Genomic DNA, 12036 nt, shown 5'->3' with positions numbered 1-12036 from the left:
AAATGTCGTCACTATTTAAAATATTGCAAAAAATATCTTTTATAAATTCTTCAAATGTTGAAGATTTATGTCTTCTACTTTTAAATACTACACTAACAAGAAAATCACAGTTATCTTTTATGTCTTGATGCAACTTTGTTTTGTTTATTATTTCACAAATTTCCGCATGAACGCTTGTGTATGTGGAGTCCTCAGAAATATTAAAGATCTTCCAAAACCACCAAAACAAATGGCCATAATACTTAAACCGTAACCCTACATACATTTGTTTAATAATTTCTTCCATGAGCTTTTGAAGAAATTCTGGGAATGAATTGCAATATTTCTCAACTATTTCATTTGTCTTTTTGAATGTTTTGAAATCTTTGAGACCTGCTAACTTATATATTAAATTGTTTTCGCCAATTCGTGAAAATTTCTCAAATAATTTGCAATGAGAAAATTCTTCATTTCTGAATTTATAAACCAATTCTATCTTTATAGCAGTGGAACTCGTGGAACTTGTATCTTTAAATAACCATCGCAACTGGTCGAAAAAATCTTTATCTTTGAAGAACTTTAATCCATCTTGCGAAAATTTATTCTCTAAAAATATAATTATGACTTCTAAATGTTCTGTTAAATTGTTGAGCCAGCAATATTTAGCAACTTGATTGAAGAATTTCAAGAACAGTTTTTTTTTCATGAATTTTCTCTTTGGAATATCAAGAATTATTTTATTTTCTCTTATTTTATTGACCAACAGTGGACATAGAAATTTACGTATTGAATCGAAGTCTTCATATTTTTTCACTAAGTTTTTTAATACGTTTGTAGAACTGTCTAAATAGTTTATTATTGATAGAGCAATAAAATATTCTGCAAATGTTCGATGAATGAACACAAACTGATCCACATTTGCGGTTGTTCTTTTCGTGTCATTTGATTTCAACTGACTATACATTATAAGGAAACCAGGTGCAAGAATTTCTTCCTCTGAAAAATTTGGAAGTGGTGGTAGATCTATATCTTCTATACGCATTTCTCTAGCAGCTACGTGGGAATAGAACAATTTAAAATCTTTCTTCATTCTTTCAATTCTCTTCACAGCCAAATTTGAAGATGTGTCAATTCCTTCTTTTTCTCTCAAGTAATTGTCGACAGACAATTCAAATATTTCATTGTAAATCCACAAAATATCAATTTTGTGGCCTTCATCTAGTACTTTTTCGGAATTTTCTTGCTTCTGGAAAGCAATATTGCAGAGTAAAGTCAAGTAAAGAGGAAATTGTTCGAGTTCATCTGAATTATAAATCATATGTTCCAAAATTTCTTCGAAAGATTCAAATGATTTAAATAACTTTTCGGGAGATTTGCATGATTTACATTTGTACTCATAATATTCTTGAACAAAACTTTCAAGTTGTTCCTCAGAGTACGAACAGATTTCAATTTCTTCAAAGTCTTCGAGTTCTTTTAAAACTCTTTCGCAATGTGGGCGACCAGAAATAATAATTTTAACTTTCAATCCAATCAGTTTTTGAATAAAAATGAGAACAACTTCCTCATACGTTGGCATAATCTCATCAAAACCATCAAAAATGAGAATTATGCGAGGATTTTCAAGTGTTAAGTAATACTCAATCAGTTCTCGATCCAATTTTTCTTTTAAAGATAAAATTTCATCAAGAAGAAATTGTTTTGCATCATTCTCCGTAAGATTCTTTTCCTTTCCTTTCAGTTTTACAAAAGTGCCTCCAAGTAAATTTAGTTGAATAAATTCAACCCAGAAATGAGAATTTTCTTCTTTAAATTCCTTCATCATATTCTTTAAAGTGAATGATTTTCCCATTCCCGGAAGACCCTTAATGATGCATTTGGGAAATTTTTCAAAAACTTCATTTTCATTGATATAATATATTTTATGTTTGAAACGTCTCTCAATATGCGGATGAGAATTTTCTTTAATTTTTTCACCAATTTCAACGACCTTCCCATCACAGAAAAGAACAAAGAGTTTTTCAAATAATTTTTTATAATCTTCGGATTCATTTTTTGGAATATGTTTTATTTGTAACGTAAAATTTTGAATTTTTATAACTTTTTCTTCAAATTCTTGTTTCTCATTTACTGTGAGTTGATCGTAGGAAAATGGCGGTAGTTCAACAGGAGAAGGAACCCCTCGGATCTTCCCGACAAAATAAATGTTTGGCTTTTCCTTTAAATCTTCATAATCCATTTCTTTATCGACTAAAACTACGATATTTCTTTCTGTTTTCTCATAGAATTTCAAACATTCAAAATGGAAGTCATTGAGTTTGGACATGGAAACCAAAATGGCGTCTTCGTGCGCCATTTTGACTATATGCCAAACTCTTAATGCCGCTAAATTGAGATTTTCCTCACATTTTATGAATTTTGAAGAATTTTGTAGACTTTTCCATGTTTCTTCAAGGAAATGACTTTCAAATTCAACTGATAAGTTTATCTCAGAGAGAAATGAGTCAGAAATTCCTGGTAGATCTGCCTCGAGCACTGAACCTCTTAAAAGTACATCGAATGTATTTCTACTTATACTTTCTCGTTTATTTGTGGCCTTATCATATTCAATATAATTCGTTGCTCGATTTTGGAATGTGTGGAAAAATGTTTCACTATTCCTAACGTCCACATCAGCTAGTAAGTCTTTGATTATTCCCAAAAAATTATCTTTCTTTGGTACTTCTGTTAGAAATATCAGATGTTCAATTATATCATCAAGAGCAGTTCTTGAGATATTTAAATCTTTTTCAATTTTTTGCAAAACTTCTTTAAATTCGTGAAATTCAGGGTCAATTTGCAAAACTTTTGCCCTTGAATCACTCAGGAAATCCCCTATTTCAAGTAAATTAAATCTAATATTTTTCATATCCATTTTAATTGGTGCACTTGTTGCAATAATATATCATACCTCTCTGCCTAGCGTGTGCTGTTGAAACTTCATAATGCCTTCAATGTGTTTCTTCAAGTTAATTCTTCCATTGTCGTTGATGAGATCGCGTTGATTAATCTTTTGTTCGTCTTTTAGAACGAACTTCGCTTGAATTGGGAACAAATATTTAGTTTCGCTCATTTCAAAATGGCAGACAACGTCGTCGAATTTCGTGAAATCTTCAACTTCGTATCCAACAGAAAATGTCTGGCAGCCCATCTTTCTAAGTTTTGCGCAACAATAGAGCATCAGATGCTTTTGAAGTTCGAATCCTCCTTCACAGCATTTGGATTTGTAAGATTTTCCACTCAAGAAATCCATTTTTATTGTTTGTTCTACATAAAAGAGAACAAATTTTAAATTAGTTGGTATACCACAATCGTGGCATATTTTAGTAACAATTCTTTTCTTTTAGAGTTATTTTAACTAAACTTACACTTTAGTTTTCAAGAAAAATAAAAGAAATTTTCTCTTGGCGATATGCCTTTTACGGAGGTTTTTACTAACTGACTTTTGAATCAGATTGAATTAAATTTTTATTTATAAACTCATATTGATAATCCACTTAAATTTTTTTATCTTATACATATTTCGTATTAGGACAGACTTTACTTAAGGTATTAAAGTATACATTGATATTGATTCTTTTCATAATATGAATATGTATTTGATGTGTACTTTATTGAAGTACTTATGTGTTATCATTTTCAGTGAAGAATGTACTGGTAAGCTGACCAAGCTTACGAGAGCTGTGTTTCTTTCAGTGTACCAATTTTGTGAGAGCAAACTAGAACGCGAATTAATTTAAATACGCGCAAAGTCGGGAAAAGTTGAAAAGTCATTACCCTAAGAAATCTTTAGAAGGCTACCTATATCTCGAGAACGGATCCATAGATTTTCATAAATTTTTTTTTCTTTGAAAGGTCTTGAAGTCAGCTATAACATATCGAAAAATGAAAAAAATTTATGTCGCCATTTTCGAAAAATTCGAGTTCGAAATTTTCGAAAACTTTGTTTTCGATTTTAGCGCCTCCTGCGGTCATTTCTCGAAGTTGCAATGTTTTAGACATTTGTAGGGTTTCACGAAACCTTTCATTTGCGCTTGAGTTGATCAAGATCGGACTTGTAGAACCCGAGATATGACATGCTAACTTTGGAAGGCTATATCTCGAGAACGGATCCATAGATTTTCTTCATTTTTGGCATGAAGCTAGATAATATGGTCAGCTACAACATATCAAAAAATGAAAAAAAATTTATGTCGCCGTTTTCGAGATATTCATCGAAAACTCATCGAAAATTTTGTTTTAGATTTTTGGCCCCCTAGCGGTCACTTTTGAAACTTCGTATGTTTTAGAGAGTTGTAGGGTTTGTTGAGAGCTTTCATTTGAGCCCGGGTTGATCAAAATCGGTTAAGCCGTTTTCGAGTTATGGTCGATTTTCGATGAAAAATTGTGGCGGCCATATTGGCTAAACGGCTTGACCGATTTTCGAAAATGAGGTATCATTGGAAAGCTCTTGATGGACCCTACAACATATCAAAATTTCAGCCCTCTAGCTATAATAGCGGCTGAGATATAGTGAAAACAAAATTTAGGGGTGTTCCAAAATGGCGGACGGAGGGGTGGGGGGGTGGATTTGACCTCATCATCAGACGACATCAGGCCGATATACTAACTTTGCTGTTGACCGCAAGTCTCTATCTATTACCGTTCTCTTGTAATTAAGCGTCAAACTCCGGCCGGACGGACGGTCGGACGGCCGGACGGACGGCCGGAAAATTTTTTTTTTGACATACGTTTTTTGGAATGTGGGGACCTTAATTCGTGCTCATCCCAAGTTTGAGCTCGATCGGACAACATTGCATTTTAGGTGGTACACAGAAGCTGTGCTATTCTTTTCTTCGAAAGAATCACAGCTATTGTAAAAAGAATGGAGAATAAGAAATCCATGGGCACGTGTTATCAGTCCATTTTGAATTTTTATACGAAAGACATTTGAAGATGATTACGGAGGAACGAGAGAAAATATAAATGGGCGATTACGTCCCTTTTTTTCACGATAGTTGAATTTTTATATCGGGGAGAAGAAGTGAAAATCAAATATTTGGTATCAGCATCACTTCAGGCTTTTCCTCTGCTAACGTAAACATTTTTCCTTTCGTAAAATTTCTCCTCTAGCACCATCCGTGTGGTTTCATACAACGCGTAAATATATCTTTCACGATTTTCTGTGTCTTTTCCCATAGGCAACCTTTTCTTTCAATCTTCAGTAAAATAAAACTTAAACCTGAAAAAAAAACTTAAAAGTGAACCATTCACGGTGTCTTTAAAAGCGGTAAGTAAACATATTTGGCCAATAATTGATCAATTATTGAGCTGAATATTGAGTTAATTTAGGTACATATCTGTCAATTAAATCAAATTAATGGACAATTATTGCTCGATTGGAAATCAATGCGATTGATTAATCTTAGTAAATCAATAGTTGATCAATTAGATTGATAATTATTGCTCAATAAGCAGTCAATCACAATTGTCTCTATATTGATTGATCATTTATTCAATATAAATTGATCAAATTAATTGATGAAACATATATCATTTGGGCAATAGTTGATCAATACAAACTCAATATTAAGCCAATGTATATCCGTATATAGAATCAATTATTGAGCAATTGGAATTGACTTCAGATTAGGGGAGGGCGGGGCTAATAAAGTCACTTAAGGGTTTAGAAAAAGCCTAAAATATCATATTTCCTAGCTAAATAGAACAAAATGATCTGAGAAAGAGTTGTAGGACAGTAAATTTCCTAAAGAAATGAGCTAAACATTTCGCTTTATCCATTTGGGAAATATGATATTTTGAGCTTTTTCTAAACCCTTAAGTGACTTTTTTAACCCCGCTCTCCCCTAATCAATATTTGATCAATCGATTAATTGACTCAATTAAATGATCAATTATTGATCAGTCAACAATGTGACTGACTCAATTCTGTTTAAACATTTTATTGCATCAATCATTAGTTTACAGACTTTCTTGGAAATGTTACAAAGAAGTTTTTCATCCAATATACACATTTATGGTTTTATTTAAGTACTTTTATCGGGCTTCGAGGAGAGAAATGACCTCACTAGCCACTCATTCCTGTCCATTGAATTTAATTTAAATACTTGAACAGGCGCGTCCCTTCGTCATTGAGTTTCGTTTATATCTGAAAGAGCAAATTATCTAATTTTAAATTTGTAATGAAAAGGGAGTCCCATTAGCAATTTCCGGGAAATGCCCTCAATGCAGAAACACGCAATTTCCATCAGATTCCCATTCACACAGCAGAGAGAATTCATAAAGCATCCCTTATATACGTTGTTTAGCTTGCATTGGAGCCACTTTCTCATATTACTCCATTAATATATCCTACGCGTTGCCAAAATGACCATCACCATAATGGGGATTAAAATAATGATGCTGTGTTAGTTGTTTGAAGAAGGATAGGATGAACTGAACACCAAACATATAGCTAAAGCCAACAGTGGTCCTCGCGTGGTCGTTTTAATCTTCCTTTTAATGCCCCATCATGAGCGTCAATCAAATGATGCTTTATGTGTGTTATAGTAGCACCTACTTTTAGCACACAAATTGCACATTATTTGGACAACATGATGGGCTTCTTGTGTGACAAGTAAAATGCGCAACAAACAAATATTTCTTATGCTTATGCACACAAAATGTTAAATTGCATAAAGTTCTCGCGTATATATTCATCATCAAGGGGTGTTTATCTGAACGAAAATCTTCGAATTCTTCGTCAAGATTCGGATTATTTGTTAAGAAAATTCCAATTATTCGTTAAGAAGATTCGGACTATTTTTTAAGAAGATTCGAACTATTTGTCAAGATTTGTATTATTCGTCAAGATTCGAATAAATTATTCGTCAAAGTTCAGATAATTTGTTAAGAAAATTCGAATAATTCATCAAGAAGTTTCAGGTTTTTCGGCAAAATGTTAAGTTTTCTTCAAGTCTTTGTCAAGATTCAGATTATTCGTCAAGATTCGGATGATCCGCTAAAATATTCCAAATATTCGCCAGATAAACACCCCTTGTTCATCATGTTCATTTCATTGCATAACGATGAGCTTACCTATTGTGCTTAGACCGCTGATTTAAATATTCGGTGAAAACAATGTAAGTGTTACACCAACGAATTGATGGTCTTAGCTTCTTTTCTAAATAAATTTAAAAAAAAATTATTCGAACAAACTTTCAACTTACCAATTTTAAGTTTCCTAAATTAATAAAAATAAAAAAAGAAAATATTAAATCTCATTTCTATCTCGTTCACATCAAAAAACATCGAGAAATGGATTAGCTTTATTGAGAACATTTTAATATATAATGTTTATATATGTATGACAAATATATAATTATTATGTAGATATGTAGCACATCTTTTAGAAAGAACAAGAGGAGAGTTACACACACTGGGTACGGGATTTTCAATCCATTATCCAGGAGGTCACTGAAAGTAAACACATTTAATTAATCAACGAATTACCTACTAAATGACTAAAAGGGGTCATACCACAAATCGATTAACTTTGATATTTGCACGAGGACGAAAAACGCGACTAGTGTCCTTCATTGATTCAAATTTAGCAGAGAGACTGAGGAAAAAAGAAGAAGAAGAAAAGCGTAAGACATTGTTACCAAAGCTTCCTTTTAACACTCGGAGGACTTTACTGGTAATTGGTACCAATTGAAACTTTAAAATCGTCACAGAATAAAATCTATTGGACTTATCTCGATGAATTTAGCATCTATGTGTAGGGAATTTTAAAAACTTTCAGATAGTAGAAAGAAAATCTCGAGAAAAGTCTTTTCTTTGGAAGATAATTCAGGCCAAAGTCAGAATCCAACGTGGAGGATCAAATTGGTAATAACTACCAGTCAAAATCCCATGCATTTTTGCCCTGGTTTTGAGGTTATGTTTCCCCATATTTCCCAAATAAAGTACTCTTGTTCACTTTTCCTCAGTCAAAAATAATTAATGTGGACTAATTTTATTGCCGGAAGTGATTAAAAAGTTACTTAAAGAATCAAAGTTTGTGATTATTTAGGCGCAATAATAAATTATGTAAAATTGTAGCTAAAAAAGTCGTTTGAATTGGCAATTTTGCATCGATTCTACGCAATTTTTTTTCAGTGACGATTTTCTAAATTAAATATTTAGTAATTCGGTGTAGGAATGCTTGAAGGTGATTGAGAATTAGTGAAACTTTCGATCCTTGTTCAATAAACTGATTAATAATTAATTATTGAGCATATTTTATCAACTGGTACTTATTACCAATTTGATCCTCCGCGTTGTGCCAAATGTTGGGTCCTCCAAGTGTTAAGAAAGACATGTAAGCCCTTGAAGGAGAGACTAATTACCTCTTAGTGCTCTCAATCTGAGACTCATCTTCACCATCAAAGAGCCGAACTGAGCTTGAACTGCGTTCGACATTCTCAAAGTCCCAATTTTCAAATTTGGACTTCAACTCCCGTGCTCTGGCAATTCGTTCAGCTTCAGAAATCTTCCCTGACGTATTGTGTCCATTTGTTGAGATCTCCGGTGGTGGGGTGATCTCTTTGGGTGCCTTCGGGTCAGCTGGTGCGTCCTCGTCCATCATTTCCATTTGTCGGAAGATGGACAACATCTTGGAGGCTGTCTTCTTGCTGACTATCTCCTCCTCGATGAGTTCACTCGCTTTGGGCCAGTCGGCGTACTCTGGCTTCTCCGGGGAGGGCATCCGTACAACGCCCTCTCGTGGTGGTGTAATACGAAATTCGCGCTTCTGCACCTCCTTGGGACGGTAGGTTTCGAAAAACTTGAACCTCGAGCTGATCTCCTTTGTCTCAACATGGACGTTGTCCACCTTCAGAAAACAAAGAATTGGTCGTTAAATTTAAAAAAAGAGCCGTTGTCATTCAGCTCCAACTTCCTGGTTTTACCTGTGAATCACTGCGAACAATTTCACCAGATGGTGGATATGCCGACGCCATTGATGGGGATCTGTGCAGGTCTGATGCAGGCCTGGGAGTCTGAACTGGCGGTGGAGCCGTTCCCTGGTTTGCGTCTAACTCCTGGAAAATGGAGCGACTCGTCTTGGCCAGACCGTGCTGAACAATCTCACTCACATCATCCTCCCGAGATGTCTGCCTGGCCTGCGAGAAGACCTCGCCCCGCTCAAAACGATCACGAATTGAACTGGCCTCCTTGCAAACCCCAAAGTCCTTAACCTGCCCCGTATTCCCACCCTGCTCACTCTCCAGTACAGCTTGTTGGTACATTTCCTTAATCTTCGCCTGCTTCCCCATGAAGAGACGTGAACGGATATTCTGGATCTCCTGTTTGCGTTCCTCGCGGCGCTCTTCGCGACTCGCCACGTGGCCATCTTCGAACTTTCGACGAATATCGCGCATCTCCTTGTACCCCAGGCGTTCGGTGAAATTCCCCCCAATGGGTTCTTCATCACTCGAAGATCCATCCTCACCTGCCATTCCCTTTAGCTCCTCATCCGGTACCCCAGATGCCACTCCCTTTGATCCCAATCGCGCAATCTTCGACTTAATGGCCTGCCTCGATGGTGGTGGGCCCTCACGTGGTGTGGATGGAGTTTCGGGTTTCTCAAACATCTGATACCGAGAACGGAGATCCAGGGATTGCAGCTCCTCCAGCCCAAGATTGGGCTTGTCGCTGGACCTCACAACATCCGGTGGCAATTCCTGGGGCTGATTTTCACGCACAATCACCTCGTATTTGCGTGGTTGTACCGATGGTTCGGAGACCTCTTCAACGGGCTTCGGAGCGAAGAGGGAGCGGAAATGAGGCTTGCAGTAAAGGACGCCTTCATGGCTCTGATACGTGTCCATTCTGAAATTATTATTTTTTGTTTATAATTTTTAAAATTTCATTCATTTTTCGGTAGTTTTGGGGCAAATTTGGTCAATTTGGTAATAAGAATTTCGACATTTTGAGGAAACTGGACTGATTTCATCAGGTTTTAAAATTAATTGCAAAGCAATGTAATCATTTGATCGACTAAAAAGGTTAAAGAGGAATTGAAAAAGCTGATCAAGAAGTTTAAAGAAGTAAATAAAGAAATGAAAGATTTTATTAATCTTAGATTATATTTAGATTTAAAACTAAATTTGATTGTTAAAGCCATTAAAAAGGAGTTCAATTCTCTACTAAATCCGGTCTCAATTTCTTTAAATCAGGTTTAATCATCTTGGGCGATTTTTATTTTTTTAGGCTGGAGCTAAGTATTAAAAAGTGAGCCAAGTATTTTTTCTTTTAGTCACGACTAAGCCTTTTACGTTAGCTTCAGTTTTTCAGTATAAACCTAATTTACTTGAAGCTAAGCCGAGTTTTTTTTTAATCAGGACTAAGTTTTCATTAAGCTTTCAAGCTAAACATTTTTCTTAAAGACAACCTTAAGTTTTATTAAATAAATCCTTTAAATAGACCTAATTTTTTTCAGCCGGGACTAAGCTTTTTAGGCTGGCTTAAGTTTTTTTTTAGGATAAGTTAAGCTTTTAAAGCAAGGTCCAAGTTTTTAAGCTAAAATTAAGTTTCTTTAGCTGATCTTATAAGACCAGCTTATTTAATTATACTTTAAGCAAAACTTTTTTTTTAGCTAAGGCTAAGTTTTTACAAATTAGACTTTAATTAAATTATCTTACAATTTGATTTATAAGTTCTTAAATCTGGTAAAAATCGTCAAAAAATATATTCATTTTCAATTTATGTTGACTTAAACTTTAAAGCCTAAAACTTAAAATTTGAGACAGGCCGAAAACAACTAAACTTGCCATCAAACCTGCAAAGCTTAAGCCTGGATTAAGAAACAGAAAAATCCGGATTTATTCATGGTTTAGTATCCCAATGATCAAAAACTCAGGATAAAAATAACTTAAATCTTTCTTTTGATTCTTTTTTAATTAATTAGACTTCTATCTACGCCCCTAAAATATGTCTGAATGTTGGCGGAAGATCTAAATATTTCAAATAAATAACGAATAATTCAAATAATTCAACTTTATGTTTTAAATTCATTGCATTTAGCACCTTCTTTGGCATTGTTGTAATTTAAGTTTGAGAGCTGTTTTCATTCCCTAAATGAACATTTTGCAATATATTTTCACAGCTCTCAGCCACTCTCACATTTTAAGCGAACTTTAAATGTGAGAAATTTCCTCGAAATACTTTTCCTCACTCAATTCCTCCATTTTCGCACCACTCACTTCTTGAGTGAAGAAGTCTTTGTTCCTTCGTCTCACAAAATCATTTCAACGTGCAAAAATTAATCACACTGACGCTTCGAAAAAAAATCAAAGAGCTATTTTCAGTTGCTTACAGAGCTTTTCTTCTTGGGAATTATTTTTCTTTTGCAAAGGAAAAGCTCACGCGAGGGTGGAAGAGGAACCTTACCTCAATTGCTTATTGCACTCTGAGCATTTAAAGCAGTTCCGATGCCAGAAAGCCTTTTCCGCCTTGATGAGCTCCATCTGGAAGACATCCTTCTCGCACCTTTTGCACTTCTTGACTTTATCAACGCCATTTGTGGGCTGTGGTGCCTCCTGTGTGTGCGATATGATCCAGTTAGGGGCGCCATGCTCAATCTTACGCAATCTTATACTCACATTCTTAGCAACTGTGGTCGCCATTGCGTCTCTCCTGGGTTGATGCGAAAGCTCTCTGGATTGGGCGGCGGGTGGCACACACAACAAGTTCCAATTGAATTTTTGGGGGGTTATTGAGGAGAATCAATTCGAGAAAACTCCCCGAATTTTGCGTGAAAATTCAATGAAAATTCTTCGCGAGTGAAAAGTACGCGCGCACACGTCTCACACACTTAACACCGAATTACCATGCGTAATGCTGGATACAAGAATAGCAATGCATGAGACGACAAACCGGGGACGGCTTAAGGAATTTGGGGAATTATTCTCATTTTTTTCTTTCACCTCTTAAAGGACATTTCAAAGGAATTTTCATCACTTTTTCCCTCCTTTTAACTACCCCGCGTATTTCAGG

The 12036-nt window shown here is 35.1% G+C and overlaps 4 protein-coding genes across 4 annotated transcripts in view; 1 reads left to right on the top strand and 3 right to left on the bottom strand.

Annotated features, from left to right (window-relative positions):
* Positions 1-12036, bottom strand: part of LOC129795035 (probable asparagine--tRNA ligase, mitochondrial) — a 1173171-nt gene that overhangs the window by 801632 nt on the left and 359503 nt on the right. The gene's annotated exons all lie outside the window — the stretch shown is intronic.
* The window catches only part of LOC129794972 (mucin-2-like), an 826140-nt gene that overhangs the window by 666574 nt on the left and 147530 nt on the right, over positions 1-12036 (top strand). The window lies entirely within an intron of this gene.
* Positions 1-12036, bottom strand: part of LOC129795002 (sodium-dependent nutrient amino acid transporter 1-like) — an 899230-nt gene that overhangs the window by 801632 nt on the left and 85562 nt on the right. The window lies entirely within an intron of this gene.
* Positions 7313-11877, bottom strand: LOC129795011 (protein-methionine sulfoxide oxidase mical3b). Its single transcript, XM_055836016.1, has 6 exons — positions 11643-11877; positions 11431-11579; positions 8949-9870; positions 8388-8872; positions 7537-7618; positions 7313-7473 (listed from the first exon to the last, which is right to left on the bottom strand). The coding sequence occupies exons 1-6, from the start codon at positions 11664-11666 to the stop codon at positions 7471-7473; spliced, it is 1665 nt and encodes a 554-aa protein (XP_055691991.1). The 5' UTR covers positions 11667-11877; the 3' UTR covers positions 7313-7470.

This window comes from Lutzomyia longipalpis, chromosome 4 (assembly GCF_024334085.1).
Source record: "Lutzomyia longipalpis isolate SR_M1_2022 chromosome 4, ASM2433408v1".
NCBI lineage: Eukaryota > Metazoa > Arthropoda > Insecta > Diptera > Psychodidae > Lutzomyia > Lutzomyia longipalpis.
Note: the sequence above shows the minus strand (reverse complement) of the source record. Positions and strands in the feature narration are given on the sequence as shown.

Bases quoted from the DNA above. Each gene is read 5' to 3' on its own strand.
- LOC129795011 (XM_055836016.1), bottom strand. From the start codon at position 11,666: ATGGCGACCACAGTTGCTAAGAAT. The intron at 11,580-11,642 runs GTGAGTATAAGA...TCGCACACACAG, and splicing joins CGACCACAGTTGCTAAGAAT to GAGGCACCACAGCCCACAAA. The intron at 8,873-8,948 runs GTAAAACCAGGA...TGTTTTCTGAAG, and splicing joins TTGTTCGCAGTGATTCACAG to GTGGACAACGTCCATGTTGA.